Source organism: Polypterus senegalus, chromosome 8 (assembly GCF_016835505.1).
Source record: "Polypterus senegalus isolate Bchr_013 chromosome 8, ASM1683550v1, whole genome shotgun sequence".
Classification (NCBI taxonomy): domain Eukaryota; kingdom Metazoa; phylum Chordata; class Cladistia; order Polypteriformes; family Polypteridae; genus Polypterus; species Polypterus senegalus.
Window position 1 is genome coordinate 175,997,688 of NC_053161.1, and position 23,800 is coordinate 176,021,487.

Consider the following 23,800-nt stretch of genomic DNA (forward strand, 5'->3'; position numbering starts at 1 on the left):
AAAATGGAAGGTAACTGGAAGTATTAAAAGTAGATTTTGTATGAAAAAGACAGCTGCTGTTAGAACAGGTTTTCTGGTTTGTATTATTGGTAATAAGGAAGAACAGTATGAGGCAGAATGTGAAAATAAGGTGATGTGTGAATATTTAAAGTTGGTGCTGAACAGATGTAACAGTTGGCAGTTGCTAACATGTAGAGCAACCACTGCTAAACAGAAAGCGGAGGAAAAGGGCTCTAGCTAGCTAGGGCAATAGTAATGGGATCTGTCTGGAGTCCTAAAACATGGTTGGCTGACACGCCTGAGACTGAGGAGAGCGCAGATAAAAACAAAGTGGCAAAGAGAGTGTAAGCAAAAGATGAGGGATGAAAGGATGAAAAAGGAGCATTTCCTTCCATTCTTCTTCACTGCACTGCATTCACTATGCGATTCAGGAGTCCGTTCAGTATTTCTCAAATGTGCCATACTGATCGCTGAGTCTCCACTGCTTGGACAGAAACATGTGCTCTGAAATTCGATTGAGGATAAAGAAAAGGAAGGTTAAGCAGCTGACAGTCCAGAAATTGAGTAAAGAAAATGTGGAATTAAAACAAGAGACGGTGGAAATGAAAGAAATGCGAGTGGCTTGAGTGTGTGAAAGTTTTAGAAAAAGCATCGATTCGGTAGTTGGTTTGAATGAAAAAGGGCACTGTTTCATGACTAAAGGTGTATGCTGTGGAGGACGGTATAGCCAAGTTGAAAGAATGTATGAAATAGACCTCTTTGTCAGAGAAATGCAATTAAGAGAGAGAAACAAGGTGACTCTGCTTTAGGAAAAAGACACTGGATTTGGCACTTGAACTTTGGAGTGCATATTTTCAGTCCATAGTTTAACATAAAAAAGGAAAAGGGCACACAGGCATTGAAAGAAATGTGGAAGGATAGTCAGGAAAGAGAAATAGTTATTTCTGATTTTTTTTTTGCAAGGTCCTTTGCAACAATGCTACTTCTGTTATTGGGTTTGAGTTGGTGCAGGAAATAGTGAGGGTGGCAGACAGAGTGAAGTACATGCAATAGACCGGTTACAACTAAAGCATTACAGAGGAGTGGCACTAGTGGCCAAGCTGTTCTTACAAGTGCCTAGAAGCAAATGTTGAGTGTTGGCACCAGGCCGACATCCAAGAAGGTGAGAGGGACTGAAACTGTTTTGTCACCTTCCATTTCGCAGACCCGCACACAGAGTGGAACAAAGGCAAAGAAAAGAGAGACTCAAGACAGACCTAAAGAAGAACTGAAGAGACAACAAAAAGAAGATACAGGGGCTTAAGTGAGTAACAAGTCATACAATAATGAGACTAGTCATGATGGTAATAGGTTAGGAAAGTATACTATGGAGCTAGGGTATTCTATCACAATGAAATTGAAGTCCGTGAACATACCAAACCTGTTAGGAATGTTGTGGAGATCCCCTCTTCAGAAAAAAAAACAGGCAGAGTTTCTGGGTAGGCAGTCAGAGTATACTTTATTGCAAAGCAAATAATACCCTTGCAGAATATATAAAGCTGCCTCATTTCAGTGAAGTGAGCCATTTGCTTTGGGCGAGCCTCATATTTTATTACAATTCTGTTCTCAAAAACATCCCCACTGCACACATTTTCTCATCACTTGCTGTACACGTTTTCTCATAACAATTACCTTGCCCCATAGACTTTCTCACAGTCTCCTTCCCAATCCAAAGTTTCTCATAACAATCACTTCGGCTCAAAAGACGTATTTGCTGCCTGTAAGTGACCATCACCGAAACACCTCTATATTAATTCTCACATTCCTAATCTTGGGCAGTTAAAAACTGGTGGCCTTTCAGTTAATCAGTTTTCACTGTTAAGTTGGAATTAGGAGGACCCACATGTTCAAACTGGATCACTCCTTTAATAATTACTTTTTGCGCACCAGTATCCCTTAATGTAAAATCGCAGGCAACTGTGCCACTTGGCAACAGCGGACAGCCTCGCACTACCTCTGACTTGCCAGCACAGAGGCCGGGATGCTGGGAATGGAAGCAGGTGGGCTTGAGCTAACAGGCTTAAAAGAGGGAAAAACACAGGCCGATAATAATCAATTCTTGTATAGCTCAAAACTAGCCACTATAATGTGTTTTGCTTTAACTTGATTGCCTAACTTCTTGATGAGCCTTAATATATAAATTTAAATGCCATCTAAAATGTTTGTGTATTTGTGCTAATGTGAAAGCTTGCTAAGTTTTCTTAAAATTAAACACCTGTGAATGCTTGCAAAAGCTTGCTTAGTCTTCTTTCAGTTGGAAGCCTCAGTAGCTGTGTTCCTAAAACAAAAGTGTGCTCACTTCCCTCAGAGAATACCATGCCATTGACTCACTGAAGTGTAAAACCTAACTGTTGAAAGGACAGGCCGGGCTCAAAAGACAGTGGCCCACATACTAATAAATGGTGGCCTTCAAGCATAAGCTTTTATCGGGTAATGGCTCTAAAACTAATAACAAAGCACACTGATCCTTAATCTAAATTCTCAGTAGGGATGGCAAAAGTTTTATGCTCATAAAGTGTAGGTTCTTGGTATGTACCGTGGCATGTAAAAGTTTGGGCCCCCTTGCTTAAAATGTCTGTTACTGTGAAGAGTTAAGCGAACAGGAGATGAACTGATCACCACAAGGCATCAAGTTAAAGATGACACATTTCTTTAATATTTTAAGCAAGATTGCAGTTGTATTTCCATCATCATTCTTCTTCTTTCAGCTGCTCCTATTAGGGGTTGCCACAGCAGATCGTCTTTTTCCATATCTTCCTGTCTTCATCTTGCTCTGTTACACCCATCACCTGCATGTCCTCACTCACCACATCCATAAACCTTCTCTTTGGCCTTCCTCTTTTCCTTTTTCCTGGCAGCTCTATCTTTAACATCCTTCTCCCAATATACTCAGCATCTCTCCACTCCACAAGTCCAAACCAACGCAATCTCGCCTCTCTGACTTTGTCTCCCAATCGTCCCTCCTGAGCTGATCCTCTAATGTCCTCATTTCTTATCCTGGCTGTTTTCGTCACACCCAATGCAAATCTTAGCATCTTTAACTCTGCCACGTCCAGCTCTGTCTCCTGCATTCTGGTCAGTGCCATCATCTCCAACCCATATAACGTAGCTGGTCTCACTACCGTCCTCTAGACCTTCCCTGTCACTCTTGCTGATACCCGTCTGTCACAAACCACTCCTGACACTCTTCTCCACCCATTCCACCCTGCCTGCACTCTCTATTTCAATTCTCTTCCACAATCCCCATTACTCTGTACTGTTGATCCCAAGTATTTAAACTCATCCACCTTCACCAACTCTACTCCTTGCATCCTCACAATTCCACTGATGTCCATCTCATTCATACACATGTATAGTTGTATTTCCATCATTAACAGGTAGAAAATACCAAAAAAATGAAAAGGGCCAGAAGCATAAGTTTGGACAGCCAACACGGTCAGTACTTTTGCATGCCACTGTATTATCAATAATACATAACTAAATATGTAATGCAAATCCTACCTGTTCATTTACTGTTTCATTGCATGAGGTTACACCTGCTTGCCTGTTCTTTGACAGGCTGTATGGCAAGCCAAATTAACATTTAGAGATATCTCAAAATGAATTTTGGATATCTTAAAATGTAATTTACTTTTTAAGATATCTGAAACTCGCTTTGAGATATCTTAAAATAATTTCCTTTACATTTTAAGATATCTGCAATACATTTTGAGATATCTCAAATGTATTTCAAGATATCTCAAATACAGTTTCAGATATCTCAAAATAATTGTGTCTGCATTTCAAGATATCTCAAATGAATTTTCAGATATCTTAAATTGACCTTTCATGCATTTTAAGATATCTTAAATGCATTTCAAGATATCTCAAAATCATTTCCTGTAAAATTGCCTATTATTTCAATGGGACTACTTGTTTATTATAAGATATCTTAAAATGTATTTGAGATATCTTAAATTGTATTGTAGATATCTGAAAATGCTATTGAGATATCTTGAAATAATTGAGTGTCCTTTTAAAGATATCTTAAAATGCATTTTAGATATCTTGAAATACAATTTGAGATATCTTGAAATACATTGTTAGATATCTGAAATGGAGCAGAGACCCATTTTAAGATATCATGAAATTAATTTTAGATATCTAAAAATGTATTTCAGATATCTGAAAAAAAATGAATTTCAAGATATCCTGAATGCTTTTTAAGATATCTAAATTATATTTCGAGATATCTCAAAATAACTTCCTTCTCATTTTAAGATATCCCAAATTCATTTTGAGATATCTGAAATGCATTTTCAGATATCTTAAAATGACTTCCTGCACATTTCAAGATATCTCAAATACATTTCAAGATATCTTAAAATAACTTCCTGTGTATTTCAAGGTATCTCAAATTCATTTTGAGATATCTCGAAATAGACAGGAAGTCCCATTGAAAGAATAGGAAATGTTACAGGAAGTGATTTTGAGATATCTCAAAATGTATTTGAGATATCTTGAAATGCACAGGAAGTTATTTTAAGATATCTCGAAATGTATTTGCGATATCTCAAAATGCACAGGAACGTATTTCAAGATATCTCGAATTGCATTAAAGATATCTTAAAATGCATTTCAGATATTTCAAAATGTACAGCATATCATTTCAAGATATCTTGAAATCTATTTAAGATATCATAAAATGCTTTTTAGATATCTTAAAATAGATGCATTTTTAGATATCTGTAAGTCAATTTGAGATATCTAAAATGCATTTCCAGATATCTTAAAATCCATTTTGAGATATCTCTAAATGTTAATTCGGCTTACCATACAGGCTGAGAATAGCAAGAGAAGTAAACATCTTACTAACCTAACCCTTTTCCTCCTGAGTTCAAAACATTTTGATTCTTTTCTGTGAAAGAATTGCTAATTATGCCTCATCCCCTGTCAGTCAACTCTACCTAGAAAAGATGCCCTCACCAAAAGTGCTTTCTCCTGGGGCCACAGTCCCTGCTTTCCATCCCACCATAGCAGTAAAGCACATCACAATCCATTTGTACCACAGAACACCAACAGAGTGCTAAAAACACTTAAATAAAAGTGTAGTGTAAAGTAGCTTGTAAGGACATAAGCTCCTTTTTTGTGGCCGATTTTATGGCTAACTTGTGCACCTGAAGTGTTTTGCTGATGCTTCTCTTTTATAGGGTGGACTTACTCTGGATTTTGATGGCAGTTATATTTAAATAAAAGTTGCCTGAGTATTGCTGTGGCTGCTGCCATGATAGAAAAGCATGAAAAATGTACAAGCATTTATGTAACATTGAGAGTCATTAACCTAAGTTTACATATTTTCAAATATGTAGCTAGTTTTCATTTTGATATTTAAATCTTGTTTTCTGGCTAATTTGACAGTCCTTGTACACAATGACACCGATTTACTGGGTCCTTTGCTACACACATTCACCGAAATTGTACACTCACCAGCCACCTTGCTAGTACGGGGTTGGACCCCATTTTGCCTTCAGAACTGCCATAATTCTTCTGGGCATAGATTCACCAAGGTGCTGGAAACATTCCTCAGCGGTTTTGGTCCATATTGACATGGCAGCTTCACACAGTTGATGCAGATTTGTTGGCTGCACATCCATGATGCGAATCTCCTGTTCCAGCACATCCCAAAGGTGCTCTACTGGATTGAGATCTGGTGACTGTGGAGGCCATTTGAGTCCAGTGAACTGATTGTCATGTTGACATGATCTGGGCTTTGTGACACGGCACGTTATCCTGCTGGAAGCAGCTATCAGAAGATGGAAACACGGAAGGCATAAAGAGAACAATCCCCAGGTAGGCTGTGACCTTTAAACAATGCTCAGTTGGTGCTAAGGGGCCCAAAGTGTGCCAATATAATATCCCCGACACCATTACACCACCACCAGCCTGAACTATTGATATGAGGCTGGATGGGTCCCTGCTTTCATGTTGTCGACGGCAAATTCTGGCCCTACCATCCAAATGTTGCAGCAGAAATCAACATTTTTCCAATCTTCTGTTGTCCAATTTTGGTTAGCCCGTGTAAATTGTACCCTCAGTTGCCTGTTCTTAGCTGACAGGAGTGGCACCTAGTGTGCTGTCCTGCTGTTGTAGCCCATCTTGTTCAAGGTTCGGCGTGTTCTGTGTTCAGAGATGCTCTTCTGCGAGTGCGTATTTGAGTTACTGTTGCTTTTCTATTAGCTCAAACCAGTCTGGTCATTCTCCTCTCACCTCTGCCAGCAACAAGGCATTTTCACCCAGAGTACTGCCATTCACTGAACAGTTCCCCTTTTTTCAGACCATTCTCTGTAAACCCTAGAGATGGTTGTGTGTGAAAATCCCAGTAGATCAGCAGTTTATGAAATACTCAGACCATTCCGTCTGACACTAACACCCAGGCTACGTTCAAAGTCACTGCAATCACCTTTCTTCTTCATTCTGATACTCGGCTTGAACTTCAGCAGGTTGTCCTGACAAAGTCTGCAGGCCAAAATGCACTGAGTTGCTACCATGTCATTGGCTCATTAGATGTTTGTGTTGTTAAGCAGTTGAACAGGTGTACCTAATAATGTGGCTGGTGAGTGTATATTTTAGTTTGTTTTATGGAGGAAATATTCAGAAACAGGCAGGCAGGCAGTCAGTCATTATCCAACCCGCTATATTATAACACAGGGTCATGGGGGTCTGCTGGAGCCAATCCAATCTGCTGGAGCAAGGCAGGAACAAATCTTGGGCAGGGTGCCAGCCCAGCGCAGTCTTCAGAAACAGATTGGTTTTATTATTATGAAGCCATTAAAAAAAAATGCCTTAATACAGTTCAGTGAGGCAGGACCCCCAGACCCTCTTAGTGTTTGTTGAACAGATCAGTTAAATACAGGCTACTCCGTTCCTTAACCACATACCTGATTACTTATGGGATACGTCAGGCTCCATTAGTGGTAGCAAACCCTCATGTAGTCATATGTGAGCAGCTATGCACGTAAAATATTGGCTTAAAGAAGTTTAGAAGATGCCCTCTATTTATTTACTTTGTGAAACTCTGAAAAAGGTAGAAATTAGGGCTGTACGATGCCTTAAACAGTGACATCATCATTTCAATACATCAGAGATGTACCATACCCAGGCCAGTGGTGGTGTTGCACTGGCGTTTTAGCTCATTATGCAGTAGTTTTGTTTTCTCACTGCTCAGCACACATAGCAGTATTCAGTAATGTTATTATGATGATTCAAAGGTGATTCCTTTCAATTTCATTTCAAATTGCTACAAACCACAGTGCCATATTGGCAAGAAACTCTCTGCCTCATCATAATAAATGTCTACCGACAGGAAACTAGACGTTCCTAATTGCTTTTACTCACTCAGACACGATGCCTTCGGTTATTCTGTTTCTTACATCTTGTGAACCAAAAAAAAATGAACTTGGCATGTGTGTTTGGTTTACAGTATATAGAAAGGTTTATTCTTCTTTAAGGTTACAGTACATACTTTGAAAATAGAATAGTATCTTTAAGCGATGCTACAGTAAGAGATTATCTTTTAACTCTTTACATTCCTGACTGCCACTGACTATAGATAAATGTCCTGTCCGCTGCTCTGGTGTTTCATTTGGCCCCGAACACGTTGGCTCGCTGTCATGATTTGCGCACTGTGGCTCCTTTCCATCTCGTTCATTACTCATTGACCCTCCCAATTCCTGTAGCCTGCTCTAGCTCCCATTTTAACGCTCATCATTTTGCATTGAGATCCGCAAAGGGCTGTCCTTAATTCACTCAGCTCCCTGCAACTAATATCTCAGTTTCATTCAGTGGTTTTAATTTGCATAGGTTGAAATCTGCTGGCCACTTACCTTCACACTGGCTGGTGCTAAAAACAAATGCTGAGGCTTATAGATGTGCCACTTCACCGCTGAGACATCACAGTATCTGCCTGCAAGAAGTTCTTGAAGTGGAACCAAATTACTGACTCTGCTCTGTTTAGTCAGTATCTTGTTCTTCCTCCCAATTCATTATTACTTTTACACGATGGTGTGCAGTGTTCCCCCCGGATGGTCGGAATGTATATTTATTAGTATATAATATCGAAGGGATTTCTGTAAAGCACCTTAAGATGGTGCCTGTTCTTTACACTAGAATCCCTGAAGCCTACGAAAAAACTCGTAATCCAAGGCCACCTTTAATTCCTTTGTACCGCTCCATCAGCATCTTTGTTTTGCAAATGATTAGATCAGCACAAGCAGAAAGCAAACTGCTGTCACCTCCCCCACCGACAGAGCTGAGTCCGTCGCAAAAGTCTTCACCATCAGCCTGGCACTGCCAGATCTAAACAGTAGCGTGGAGAATTCCACGTTTATTGAAGAGACTTGGGCTGCAGGTGGAAGTCCCATTTTACTTTATAGTGCCAAGCAGAGTGCAGCAGTCTATTAGCCAGCAAAAGCGCTGTGAAGAAGCTGTCTGTTGTTACGGTCGTAAAAATTGATGAGTATATAAACAGGTAAATTTTGAATTGATGTACTTCTTTTAATCGGCACATGCAACATAAACACAACCTTATTAACTCTTAAACCACCGTAACTGGCTATAGTTGGTTCCCAGTGCAATTTGCCAGCACGTCGAACCCGAGTATATTCGACGACATACATTCGGCAACATACTTTCATTGAACTCTGCAACCAGCTAAAGTTGCTTCCCAGTGCAATTTGCCAGCACGCCGGAGTTGAGTATAATTGGCGACTTATATTCATTGAATGCTGCAACCGGCTATAGTCGTGTTTCGGTACAATTTGCTAGCACGCAGGGGCTGAATATATTCTGTGACTGTATTATCGTAGTATTTCCTTCTACTTACCCTTTACCTGTTTTCTTCAAGGGTAAGTATACTCTTCAAGTTCGTTATTGGGTTCGTCTACTATTGCACTTTAAGATTAATACACGCATACATAGCTATACACATACACACAGACCCTAACCACAACAGTGCCTAGATGAATGACACTCGCACAGCTGATTAACCTCTAGTACTTTAAACCACACAAGTGCTTTATGAATAACTCAGCCTGTCATTCTCTCTCTTCAAGAGACTTACTTATTATCAGCACAGACAACATACAATATTTTAAAGATATCTCGGACCTAAATATTACTTTTGGTCTAGAAGGATATATTCAGACATACAAAGGCTGAGCATCCTTGACTATAGGCCATTTATCAGCCAAGAATGTCTTACTTTGAGTACTGTTCCCTACTATTGAGTGAAGCTCTCACTCGCAGCCTTAATAAACCTCACAACACAAAGGTAATGGCAAACCTCCAGGTGCTCAAAGAAATCTAACTTATTACTTCAATCACTCAAAAGCAGCGTGGTATTAATTACAGTAATAATACTCATACTGGAACAAAGAATAATATAAAATAGGACTGATAGAAAAGTCTGGATATATATATATAGATAGATATACAGTATATAGATATATATAGTCTCTTGAAAAAGCTTATGAAAAAATGTAGAGATGACAAGGATGAATATCGCAGGCGGCTTGTGATCGAGCACTCGTAGCTGTTCATGATGCTTTTCTGACAACCAGTGACGTCTTCGTCCCTTCTTCTTCCTCCCTCCTTTCATACTTCCTTACTCACTTACTCACTATATCACTCCTCAAACGAAGCATATTTATTCTAAAATTCTACTGGGGTGTTTTTGCAAGATGTGATTGTTAGATATTCTGATTGGCTGACTGTCACTATGAAGAATTAATTCAGTGTCCGTTTTCCAAGGTATCAGCAGATCTTCGTTTCCTAGGCTGTAAAATAATTAGATATCCATCCTTTCTCAGGTTATAAAGTAATTGAGCCACCAGCATGTCTTCCTTTCTTTGATGGAACAGCTGTTTTAAAAGTTAGATATAACTGGTAAGAAAACATGCTTTGATTTGTCCTGAATGTAGTTCATCTGTTGTCTTGTCTTGAACAAAATATAATGGAAATATAAACCAAAATGTACAGATTTTGTACCCCACAACATAGACGTATATTCATAGAATGCTGCAACCGGCTATAGTTACATCACAGAGCAATTTGCCAGCACACCAGAGTTGATCAGTCAGTGCCATATATTCGTTGAGCAGTCAGGTCATGACCATTGCCAGCCCCGGCAGAACTGCAGTATCATAGTCCCTGGGATTCAGCAGCTGCACTAGACTAGCCTGAGAGCATCAGCGCTTACCTCTGTGTGCTTGCGTGCAGCCAGTTAAAGCGCAGTTGGCTCGGTGATTTGCTGAATTTAATTAATGGAGGCAGTTGCACCTTGTACGTATAATAATTGATTGTTGCAGTAGTTTTTAAAAAATGTTTTTACAGTTCATTGGCAGTGTGTTAAATGATCAGTGTTGCAGTAATTGTGATGCTCTTTTCATGAAAAAGAATACGTGTTCCATTAAAATTTCACATTTACTTTGTTAATTGTGAACGTCGCTGAGAGAATAAAACTGAGTAATAAAAAAAACAAGTTGTAGCAAAAATTTACACCAGGTGTTACAGACACAAACCAATTGTATGTTTTTATTATATTATAGTAATAATAATAGCAGGCTGCTTGTGCTGATCGACACATTTGCAAAACAAGACGCTGATGGAGAGTTGTGAAGGAATTTAAGGTGGCCCGGGATTGCAAGTTTTTTTGTAGGCTTCAGGGATTCTAATCTTAATGAATGTATCTAGAATGAAGACTGGTAGATTGTCACACCATACACCATCCTTTACTATTATAGTTGTCCCCAGCTATTTGTAATCTCTCTATCTGTAAATTTGTTCTTACGGCCCTTGAAAATATGATAGCCAAAATGTATTTTCCAAGTTAAGAACTTTTTCTGGGTTTACATCTGATGATAAGCTAAGTGCCCACCAGCAAAGCCATTTAAATGATCCAACGGTCCAGTTTATGGATAGTCCAGATGCCATCCTGTAAAGGTGCTGTGCTTTTCCTTTTTTTTTACTCTTGGTGTATTTTATTTTGCTACATGTTACGTGCATGCATGAAGGGTGTAAATTGTTTATTTGAAGTACACATTCATTCCCATGTAGAAGGAAAACATAATTGTTATCCAGTACTGTATAGCATTGTTCAGTGTACTTGTGTACTGTTCACAAACAGACACACTAAAGAGTGTTAATAATTGTTAAATAATTACATTAGGAAGAAATCTTGGTGGACTGTTCTATAAGTGATTAAAATGTTTTTATTGATATTTGGGCAAATAGGTTGGGGGAGTGTGAATGTGCTGGGAATGCATCTTTATTCCTTCCATAAAAAATACTATAATGGAAGCTTCCTCTATGAGAATGTTTGCTACCAGATGTTTTCTGGAACATTTTATATTGGGATAACAAAGGATAGTTGTTGTGTCCTTTATTTTCAGTAAATTGTCACTGAAAATCAGTTGAAGTACTTGAAGTTAAAGTAATTATGTTAAGAAAATGTGCTTGTGCTCCTAACAGTGCTTTTAATTTTAAACACTATTAGTGAACTTCCGAGGACTGAAGGATGTCTGAGGAGCTTGTCAAGTCAATGAGCTGCTTACTCCTGCAAAGGTGAAGTTCACCATTCAACAAAACACAGCAGTTTAAAAATTGAGTTTTTAATTATTTTTTATATTTGGTATTAGTCAGTAGGCAAAAGTGTTTATCTAACTTACAATTTGAAAATGTAAGGCAGGCATCATAAATTACACATCAGCCAACGCTAGCAAACCTGTTTAATCCAAGTAATGAAAACTGCGGAGTCACAACTGTTGGAGTTGGTTGTAATCTTCCTGTCTATTGAACCCTCAGTGCAATCCCAAGTCTGTTTACACCTGATAAGTTTATATGAAGAGCAATGACTTACAGTGTACATGCTATTTAGTGCCTTACTTGGTTTAAACTTTTAACTGAGAAGATGTAAAATTCAGTGCCAATGTCTTTAACCTGCAGTTTTGTTGGAATCAAATCCTTTTCTTTCCACAGGGAGAAGAGAGAAAGCTGCCATTTACTGCAACGCCTAGATGGATGTCAAAAAGGAGGAATGTAAGGTTGACATAAATATCCTGGAGAAAAGGACTGTGAATATTAAGGAGGAGGACTGTGAATGGGAGCCGGTCCACCCAAAACAGGAGAGTCTGGGCATTAAGGATGAGGATTGTGAACTGGGGTCAGTGGCCATTAAAGAAGAGGATGAGGAGACGTCTGTCAGCATTGAGATACACAAAAATGAAAGAATGGAGAGTGTCAAGGAAGACAAACTTTCTTATGGGTGTCAAGATGGAGTGGTAACGGAGTTTGACTCTTCTCAAAACAGACCGTATGAGCCTTTTATCGATGTGAGTTCTGAATCGTTACAGTCTGACACAAAGAGGACTGAGGAAGTTTCATCTGTTAAAATTCAGGAAGATGGGCCATCACCTTCAAAGACGTTTATACAAAGTAAGTAGGAAGTAAAAGTATGTTTAATCTTTAGAGATGAGAGTCATGAGCCTCAAAGGGAATTCTTGAGCTTTTTGTCAGAAATAGAGAAATGAATAGATGAATTGATGTGCTTACTGTGTGTTTATGTACTTCCATCTATGTTGTTTAAAAGTTCAGTAGTTTTTTGTTCATGCATTGCAGTTGTACATTTTTGCAATGTAAGCCTGCCCTCGTTAAAGAGTGCTGTACAAATATAGAATTGTATTGCAATTCATTTATGCTTGAGCTTTATAACACACTGGCGAGGTCTCATCTGCAGTGCAATTTTGCAGTTCTTCAGGCTACAAAAAGGACACAGCAGTGCTAGAAAATGTTTAAAGAAGAGCGACTAGGCTGATTCCAGGGCTACACGAGATGAGTTACGAGGAAAGACTAAAAAAAGATGAGCCTTTTACAGTTTAAGCAAAAGAAGATTAAGAGGTGACATGACTGAAGTGTTTAAAATTATGAAGGGAAATAGTCCAGTGGATGGAGACGGTGACTTTAAAATGAGTTCATCAAGAACACGGGGACATAGTTGGGAACTTGTTGAAGGTAAATTTCCTACAAACGTTAGGAATTTTTGCTTTACACAGATCAAATGACCAAGTAGTGTGGTAGACAGTATGACTTTAGGGGTTATTTTAGAAGAATTAAGTGGGTAGGACTGACAAGCTTTGTTTGGCTGAATGGCCTGTTCTAATGCAAGAAAAGGTTTGTGAGCACTTTGGAATTCCCTGGATTTCTGCATGAATTCCTCCAAACAATGTGGTCTGATCTTCAAGAAAGTCACAAAAACAGGCAAACACAAGCTTTCTCTTTTCCTGATGATTTTTTTAAAGTACCGATGTCTCATTTTTCAGTTCTGTTTGGTTAATATGAGAAAACAATCCAAATACAGTAAAACCTCGATTATCTGTCACTTGATCAACCATCAGTGGCCAAACAAAGAAGAACATGGCGCATGCCAGCACCTACCTATTACTCTACTATTACTACTACTACTACTGCCATGTGGCACGTCGTGCACATCGTAACGACTCTCCCTCGTGTTATCTCAAGTCTTCTTCCCCAGCACCATGTGACATGCCACATTTTGAAATCACAGTGTCAGCTACGTACTTTCAGTTTTAATAGCGTTTCATAGCTTTTCTGTTCTGTTTATAATTTATATACTATACATTGTTATGGCTGATGAACGTATGCATGTGGTGTAGGAATTGTCACAAAAAACTGAAATTATTAAACATTTTGAAAGCTACCTCTCCCTAGTGGCCGGAGTGATATCTGGAGATATGTGCTCCTGACTAAGAATGTCGGATTTGGGGAAACTCTGCTCTTTAGAGACGAAAGAAACATCATAAAATTGTCTTTGTGAAATTGATGCTAAAATTAATTTCACACGTGATTTCACAATTTCAAAACACAAACTCACTAAAAAGAAACTCTTAGATTATTCTGCAAATTCAATTTCAAACAAATTACTGGCTCATAACTTGTGATTAAATAAATGAATACATACGTGAATAGACAGATAAATGTACTCAAACAGTCTGTGGTCTGAACACAGACAAGAATGACTAAAATGAAAGAAACTTTAAAAAGAATGTTTCTTACTTGGCTTACTGGGACTTTGACTTCCATTATGCAGGTGTTTTGCTGTTGGTATAAAGGAACCCCCATAGCATTCCATGACACCCCTCTACTGAATGACTCATTAGCTGAAAGTACTCCGTGTTAGTGTGTCTTAGGGAGGATGTGCAGCATTTTTCATAATGACACTCACTTTTATTTTTATTTCTCTCCTCCAGTATGAGCTCCAGAGGGTCCAAAGGATGTCTTATAAATGGTCTTTTAATTAGCTTGTTAATTTAGCGGACTACTTTTGAAGTGATGTTACCAGCTCAGCACACCACAGTATTGAAAATCCCACTGGCCATCATAGAGATGTAGAAGATGTGAATGATGTCACTTGTCACCTTAAAGGAGTATAGTCTCCTATAAAAAAAAAAAAAGAGTTTTCTCTGCTCTTTCTTCTATAGTTACTCGGTGTTCTGACATTGAGGTGGATTCCCAAGTACTTGTAGGAGTGGACCACCTCTACATCCACTCCTTCAATAGAGACCAGACATAGAGGCTCTTTGTTGAGGCAAACGTCAGTAAGCAGTTCCTTGGTTGAGCTAATATTAAGGTGCAGACAATTCCCTTTGCACCAACAAAGTTCTCTACCGCAATCCTCTCCTGTGTCTCATCTCCCTTATTGACACACCCCATAAGTGCAAAATCATCTGAGAATTTCTGCAAGTAACATGATTTGGTGTGTTATTTTTCGTCAGAGGTGTATGGCGTGAAGAGAAAAGGAGACTGTAATGTTCCTTGTATTGCTAACAACCGTATCACAAACACAATCCTTGAGTCTCACAATCTGCCTGACTGATAGTCCATTATCCAGGACTCTGTAGGCTCATCTACCTGCATACCTCTGTGTTTACACCTTTTCTAGGATGGCTGGATGGTATTAAAGGCACTGGAGAAATCAAAATGTGCTACCACCTTTGTCCAGGTGACAGTAAGCCTTGTGGAGCAGACAGATAATTGCATCTTCTACTCCAATCTTTGTCTGATAGTCAAAGTGTAAGTGGTCTCCCACAAGGACCAGCCTCTCAAAGGTCTTCATGATGTGAGAAGTAGGTGCCACTGGTCTGTAGCCATTAGGTCAAGAGGCACTCGCCTTCTTTAGAACAGGAACCATACAGGATGTTTTCTGCAGAGGTTCTGAAGACTGAACAGGTGACAGAGGAGACCACAAAGTTGGTCAGTACAGGCCTTAAGGGTTCAATGACTGGCTACACCTGGTCCCATAGCTTTTTCAGTGTGTAGCTTCCTCAGTTGTCTCCTTACTCAGTTATCAGTTATAGACAATCCACACTGATGGTCAGAGGTGGAGGTGTAGGTCAGGTGTGGGGAGACTAGTCATTGGAAGTAAGAGGGAAATCTATTTTAAAAAAAAAAAAAAAAAATTGGTTCAGGACATTAGCCTTGTCCACATTGCCTTTATTTCATCTGAGCCTTGGATATCTTGAGTTCAGTAATTATTTCAGGAATGAACTGGGTATAGTTCTCTTTATTCTAAGGGAGTCTGTTTTCTACTTTAGCTTTGTAAGCTTCTTTCTCTTGAGTTCTCTCTGTGCGTTCTCTACAGTCTGTTTGTCACCAGATTTGACTACCCTCTTTTTCTCATTCGGTAGACCATTCGGTAGCTCCTTAGTAATCCAGGGCTGGTTGTTTGGAAAGCAACTCGCCGACTTTCAGGGTAACACAGTGTCAACATAGAAGTTTGTGTAGTTGTGATGCAGTAGCAGAGTCCCTCCGTATCATCCCCTTGCGCACATCATCTCCCAGTCTGTCACTTGGAAGCAGTCATTCAGAGCCATTTCAGACTCCAGGTTCCACTTCCTCACTACCCTGGTGGTAACAGGTTGCTGTCTAATAATAGGCATGTAGCTTTGAATGAGCTGAATTGGGTTATGATCAGACCTACCTAAAGGAGCCAACAGTTTAGATTTAAAGGCATCTTTAGCATTTGAGTAGAGCTGGTTCCTTGAGTGGAACAAAGCACAAACTGAAACAGAGTTGTCCTTCCTTCCAAAGTCAAATGGTTGAAGTCAGCACACTGGAGTAGCAGGTACAGTGTTTGAATGTCTTGTGTGACAGGGAGGGAATTTTCTCTCAAATGTTTTTAACGGATGAAGGTATTTCAGCATAGAGTTTATTAAAAATGTTATAATCATCATGGAATACGTAACGTATCTTGATTTATGCATGCATGAAATACATTCATTGACATTGTCTGTTCAGTAATGGGAAAATAGACCATTTACTGCTTAAAATAAATTAAAACTTTAAACATTAAGTCATTGCCACATAAACTACAGAAAACAAAGACAATTCAGGATGTTTCCATTTACACAAATTATTTTGTAGCAGTACAGAATAAGAACCATATGAAGGATGCAAAGTTAGTGGGAAACAATCAATGTACATGGAGTGACTGAGAAGAATGACGTTCATAGTTTGAGCACAACTGGTGAATTGTTTTTGGACTTCTGCTGTAGTCATGGATAGTGGTGCAACGGATCAAAAAAAACTCACGGTTCGGATCGGATCACAGTTTTAAGTCACGGATTGGTGCAATTTTCGGATCATCATCCAAAAAAAAAAAAAAGACGACAAATTTAACTCTCTATTTATTTAGTTTAAGTTTTTTTTGCCCATTAAAAACATTCAGCTCAAGACTGATTCCACTCAATTATATAAATACAAATTAAGGTGCAATATAAGGCATGCTAACTATTTCCTTTAATGTGGACACAATAAAAAAAACAACTTTAAATGCAATTTAAGGCATCATTGCTTCTTACTTTGAACATGGAGAGAGAAATAAAAACAACTTTATGTCCACATCATCAAAAAAGAAGAAAGAAAGCAAAGCAGACCTGAGCTTATAATTTCAATTTTTTTTTTTTCAAAAACATGAGGATGTCCACATTTTCTGGGGAATCTCTGTAACTATGTCCCCTGCTGTTGAGAGCACCCTCTCGATAGGCACTGAAGTGGCAGTACAGGGCTTCGTATCTCCCACTCCGCTGTGATGTAATGAGCGGTCACGGTCACATAGCTTTCTGTTGCCCTGGAGGTCCTCCCGTCTGTAGTTAGGGCCACAGAAGATGCCTGGGACAGTTCAGCCATAACTTTTGACTTTTCCTGCTCATACATACTTGGGATGATACTGTCACTGAAGTGAGTGCGCGACGGAAAATCCTAGCATGGCTCAAGCCCATGTAACATATGTTTAAACCCCTTGTTTTGCACAACGGAATATGGCCTCATGTCTGCAGCAACAAACACCCCAATAGCTTTTGTAATAGCTTTAGCCCGGTCTGATTGGGCAGCAAAGGGCTGCTTAAATGCCGCGGATATCTTTGGATGTTGCGCAGCCTTCGTCTTGAGTCCTGTCACATCAGGGTGGTGTCGTTTTAAATGAGTGCCCATGCCCAACGTGTTGCCAGTCACATAGGGCTTTTATCCACCACCCTTTTCCCATCAACATATTTAACAGGGAAGCCAAAATGCTCCCACACATGAGACTTAAATTATGCTGGAGGTTTGTCGAGCTCCTCTGCTTGAACTTCTACCGCTGGCCATGACCACGCGTATAAAGCAGCAAACCGGAAAAAAGTCGAGTGAAAATGCGCGAGAGGGTTCAAGTTAGTGCACTAGAGAGAGGAGTGCGTGAGAGAAGTTTAATCGCAGTTCAGTGCACGAGAGCTACCAAGTTAGCGCAAGAGAGGTTGAGAGAGTACGCGACAGACACGCACACAATACAGGGGAACTTTTTTTTCTCGGATCTTTGGATCACGCGCGTACCGAACCGTGGACATGAATCAGTTCGGATCACGGATCAACAGTGATCCGTTGCACCATTAGTCATGGATTGTCTCTAAGAAATACATGTTTAGTCACAAAGTTTGTCATGAGCATACCTGGTACCAGAATACCTTGGGCCAATGGTCAGTGATTAACTGTGGTTGTGTGGTCTTCTCTGAGGCCAAAAGTTCTGGACATATGGGTAAAGAAATGTGCTGAGCTGTCAACTGATCACCACTTGGTGCAGAGTTGACTTGAGCGGATGATCCACGTGGATAATGAAAGACTGAGTTCATCTTCAAATGAGCTTCTCCGATATCCTGGCTGGTCAGCGTCATTTGCATAAACAAACTATGATGCTGTGCATCCACTTACATTGTAATTGAGAGCGGGAATGTCACCAGTGTGTTGCAAAGCAGTTCACTCCACGTCCAGTGCAGACACAAATAATTGCACTAATCCAGTGTCTCTCATGTTGAGTTTTTTCTCCCATTGTACATTAATTCAACACTTTGTTGATTCCTCTGTTTTGCTTTGATGATGTAAATGAGCCATTTTGATATACATTTTGGCTTTGGTCTAAGTATGGGGAAAGTTCAAGGCACATTCTGATTTTGAAGGGTGCATTTCACATGTTTGGCTTGGGGCTCTTTTTTATAAATGAAAATTATCACTTTGCACCACTTCTAATCGAATAAAATTAAAACCAAGATTATTTTAAATAGTACGAGGGAGGAGTCAAGCTAAAGTTAGAAAATGAAATGAACCATCACAAAACTAATCATGTCATTTCTCAATGTCGTCTCCACCCTTCTCAATGCACTTGCGCCAGCTGTCTGGCAGTACCTGGATTCCAGCAGAATGAAAGGTTTTGATCTGTCTCTGTAGCCACTTGTGCACCTCAGTTATTGTCGAACACTCCATGCCGCAGAGTACTCCAGTCACTAGTTCAAGTTCCCGTGACTTGCTGGAGACCAATGTGAAGCCTGTTACTCGATCCAATCTGCCGGGCCTGCTGTCTCAAGGACTCCTTTTGGCTGCAAGATAATGACACACACACTGCTAGGAACACCAAGGCTTGTCTGGAGATACTGAAGTCTGAAGTATTGCCACAACCTCCTTATTTAATGCCAGATTTGGTACTGTGTGATTTCCATCTTTTTGGACCGCTAAACAAAACATCTGGGTGGTTGTCAATTCAAGACAGATGATGACAAGAAGAAAGCAGTGCACTTCCAGGCAGGTGGCGCAAGTGCATTGAGAAGGGTGGAGACTACGTTGAGAAATGACCTTATCAGTTTTGTTAAGGTCCATTCCATTTTCTAACTTTAGCTTGACTCCCCAACATATTTTCAGAGTATGAAGAGAAAATGATGATGCAGATCTGTAATATAGTTAACAAAATGTATCTAATTATCTTGTCAGTTGGGTCTCTCACACAATCTGTTTAGTTAAGTTATTTCATCTTCTTGTGTCCAGTGATTGTGCTCTTTTGTTGTCGTAATACAGAAGGGCAAATTACCCCATGTTCAATGGCTTTTCTTTTACAGCTCCTTAGGCTTATAAAAGTTGTTCGTAATTTCCTCCACAATTTATGTAATGTTGTGACTTAATGTGAAGAATATGGAAGGAGATTGATAATAAGCTTTTTTTTTTTTTTCTCTTCATACAGGTGACAGACCTCACTGCTGTTCTGAATGTGGCAAACAATTATCAACCAAGAGTAACCTTTCAAGGCACAAAACAATTCACACGGGAGAGAAGCCTTATTACTGTTGTGAATGTGGCAAACAATTTTCCAGAAAAAGTTACCTTTCAAGGCACAAAAAAATTCACACCGGGGAGAAGTCTTATTGCTGTCCTGAATGTGACAAACAATTAATAAGCAAGAAGGCCCTTTCAAGGCACAAAAGAATTCACACGGGAGAAAAGCCTTATTGCTGTCCTGAATGTGGCAAACAGTTTTCGCAAAAAATCTACCTTCGGAGACACCGAACAATTCACACAGGAGAAAAGCCTTATTGCTGTTCTGTATGTGACAAGCGATTTTCACAAAAGGGCAGTCTTCATAACCACAGAAAAATTCACACAGGAGAGAAGCTTTTCTGCTGTTCTGAATGTGGCAAGCATTTTCTGTTGAAGAGCATTCTTGAGATCCACCAAAGAATTCACATGGAAGAAAAGCCTTATTGCTGTTCTGAATGTGGCAAACAGTTTTCGCAAAAGAACCATCTTCAGAGCCACCAAAGAATTCACACAGGAGAGAAGCCTTATTGCTGTTCTGAATGTGGGAAGCGATTTTCGCATAAGAACCATCTTCAGCGGCACCAACGAATTCACACAGGAGAGAGACAGCCGATTGAGAATTAGGTGTTTCAGGGTATTAATAGAAAAATTGCATAACTGGTAAGTGCCACTTCTGCCAGTGTTGCAAAGAGCCACACGTCTCATTGCTGGGTGCGAAGTAATGATGGCTGAAGATTTATAAACTCTTGAAAACTCTTCAAGAAGTACACCTTTACCAGCAAGAAAAAGGCACTGGGATCAGAATCCATACTGCGTAGTGGAAAATGAGGAGGTGTTAGTCGCTTTGGACACACCAAGACCAACTTATAGATAAACAGATGCCAGAAAACCAGATCTTAGATTGGATTGCATTAACTTTAAGTCAAATCCTTACAGTAGCAGAACCTAAAAAATAAAAAATCAAGGATAGACTCACAGGACAAATAATAAGGCCAATCTGTTGATCAATAAAAATAAATCTATATTGTGCAGGTATTTTGAAAGTGAACTAAAGTACATCAGGAGGAAGTTTTGAATTGCCTGATCCAGTGGTCAGAAAACACCCTCAGAGAGGCTGTTCTTAGCAGTCTGCACTTGAATGAGCCCGTGGCTAGAAAGTGCTTCAAAAGAGCACCTCCTGGAGGGGATTTTTCATGATGGCATCCCAATTTTTCCCTCATCCTCTTTTCCACGACAGCTTCCATTGTGTCCCAAGTTTGCCCTGTGATGGAACAGGCTTTGCTAATAAGTCTCTTCAGACGTCGTGCTTCTTTTGAGCTGAAGTTGCATCACAGGAGACTGCAGCGTAAAACAGCATAAGTCTTATACTGGACTACACTTATAAAGCCTGGATGATAGAGGTATCAGTTCATAGTGACTAAACTTTTGTGAGAAAGGAGAGGCAAAAAATAAAATACCAGGAAATGCAATCTGAGATATGTTATTGTGGGACTAGAAAAGAAGACATATGCTGGGATCAACATAACTTTCAGGCCCATCCTGACATCCTACCAATTACCATAACTCTAAATGAATTGCAGAAAGAAGTGTTTCTAAGAACACTGCAAACTTAAAGAAGTAAGAAATACAGCAGGACACCTAGACTACCCTGACTCAAGGGTAGGATCAATTGATGTTTTGATATTAAGCATGCCGAGAAAATTTGGAGAAATTAACCCAGAGAAAGGCTTATTGCTTCTTAGAATAAAGATCAATCTTCAGAGCCATAAAAGAATTCACCATTGCTACACCACAAAGAAACAGACAGGACCATATGAGTGATCAACAGAAGATAAAGAGGAGACCATGTACCTCACCTTCTACACAACTAGTCTTGAGTTCTCAACTCTCATCCTGGAAGGTCTCGTGCAAATTGCAGTACTAAAATGTAATTTCAATTTGAAAATTGGATAAGAAAACATTTTCAAATTTAGGATATTTAAGTGGAGTACCTAAGGAAAGAACTAATTAGTGAAGAGAAATTAGAATACTTACGATGGACAGCAAAAGAAGAAATAACACAGGAAAGAAAGCCAGCATTTATACACTAACATAAATGTATCACCAGTGAAAGTACATGTAAAGATGAAATTTACATATTGAAAAATCAGAAATAAACACTTAAATATGAACAGAGTCAACCAGAGAAATGTTAGCCAGAAGTGGAATGTCCTCAAAAGCAACCAATTCTCAAACAGTGAAATGCTAACGTTAAACTGAGACGTAAAGCAAGGGATGGAGGTACAGCAGAATGAAAGTAAGAAAAAAGTTTACATTCAACAGCTACCACCCAGCAATCACAAGATCACCACCCCATTTGTTCAATATGAAAAAAATAAGACTCGGATAGAAAAAGAGTAAACCAACGTAAGAGAACACCTCAAAAGCAGAAATGACATATTCATGAAAAACACAAAGTCATCCAAGAAATTCAAGAAGAGATCCTGGATTTGATCAATGAACAAATATACAGCAGTCGTTAAAAAGAGAGAAGTGATTAACAGTAAACCTCACTGGATGGAATACTGCAAGTAAGCTGGAAAAGGCTGTAACTGAGAGAAAGCAAATCCAGCAGTGCATAGACTGATGGACTTGATAACAGTACATGAAGTCTGCTATTGTGCAGTTAAACCCATCACCTCTAAAGTAACAGCAGAGAAGAAAATCAAAGGAAGGAGACATTAACCAAATTAGACTCCGTCTTGGATGAAAGGAATTGTAGAATAAAACTGATGTTCTATGCAAAGAGGTGGCCTTACTCAAAGCATGTATGGAATGGGTGAGATCACAAAGTCCTAGCAACAATTCAACAGGTGAAATGAGAGAATTGCATATTAATCCATGACGAGCTACCAAGGCAAACAAACTCAAAATACTGCTAGATGCTAAAAGTTAAAATATAAAGAAAACAGAACAGACTACTTCAAGAAAATCGAAAAAGAGTAAAATTGAAAGTTACATTGAAAGTAAACTCTCTACCTGACAATCCAAAGAAACAAACATTTTGGAGAAAAATACGTTTAGGTGGTCAAAAGCAATAAAGTAACATGGACAAGCAAACTACAGACTGGAACAGAAAACCCAAACGATGGGCCTATAAACTAGAAGCCAAACTCCTATTGAACTGCCGCTTATGGGAAGACACCTTGTCCAGATGCTCTACCCCACGTTTGGTTAAAACGCCTAACATCTCTGTATTAGGATATGTCCATGAAAAATCTGAACTAAATAATCTCCCCATGCCCTGCCTCTCCACTGTATGGTTTGGTACTCTAGTAGTTACAGTCAACTACCCAAGACCATGGGCCTGTTTCTCGATAGATAGGTAGATAGATAATTTATTAATCCCAAGGGGAAATTCACATAATCCAGCAGCAGTATACTGATACAAAAAACAATATTAAATTAAATAGTAATAAAAATGGAAAAAAAAAAAATTAATGTTAGCTAAAGAGTGGTGAAAATGTTACTCACACCATTTGTTGGTTTCTTGAATGCTGTTGAGAAGGTCAATGACAATGGTAATCCATCGTCGGTAAAATGAATTAGTGGGACAATTCTGGCATGGTGCTGGTGTAACCAGTCCTAGTCTTGCTACTGCGTAGTTTGGTAGACTATTAATTTTTGGTTAGCTGGTATAAAGATGTGCGTGAAAACAAAAGAGCTTTGATCCCAGTATTGTAGAATATGGCCAACTGACCCAAAATACTGCCAACCTACAGTTGTTCTTTCTCATATTTCTCATTTCTTTTATCTGAATATTAAAAGAATAAGTGATTTGGACCTTTTATCTAGCATATTACAGCATTTAGCTACATATGAGTAGGAGTGGGACTTTAGGGAATTTCTTAACTTCGCTTGATGTTATTTTAAAAGAATTGCGTGGATAGGACTGGTGAGCTTTGTTGGGTGGTTCTCGTCTAGTTCTTCTAATGCATCATCAGAGTGGTCTCACTGACCAGTAAGAGGACTACTGATTTTAGCTATTGCAATGCTTGTTTTTTAGTAAGCTGCGTGATTTAGTGCTATGATGTTTACCAGATATTTTCCAAAAGAATGA

General features: G+C 39.2%; 1 protein-coding gene across 6 annotated transcripts in view; it reads left to right on the plus strand.

Moving 5' to 3' along the window:
• Positions 1-23,125, plus strand: part of LOC120533445 (zinc finger protein 239-like) — a 31,468-nt gene extending 8,343 nt beyond the window's left edge. For 4 of the 6 annotated variants that reach the window (XM_039760349.1, XM_039760347.1, XM_039760346.1 and 1 more), the window contains exons 2-4: positions 1,205-1,303; positions 12,052-12,507; positions 19,628-23,125. In XM_039760349.1, coding sequence (XP_039616283.1) covers positions 12,090-12,507; positions 19,628-20,325 — 1,116 coding nt within the window. In that variant the 5' untranslated portion in view covers positions 1,205-1,303; positions 12,052-12,089 and the 3' untranslated portion in view covers positions 20,326-23,125. Of the gene's footprint in view, positions 1-1,204; positions 1,304-11,594; positions 11,638-12,051; positions 12,508-19,627 lie in introns of those variants that run through there. The other 2 variants (XM_039760351.1, XM_039760350.1) reach the window with 2 other exon arrangements.
• Positions 23,126-23,800: the final 675 nt, after the last annotated feature.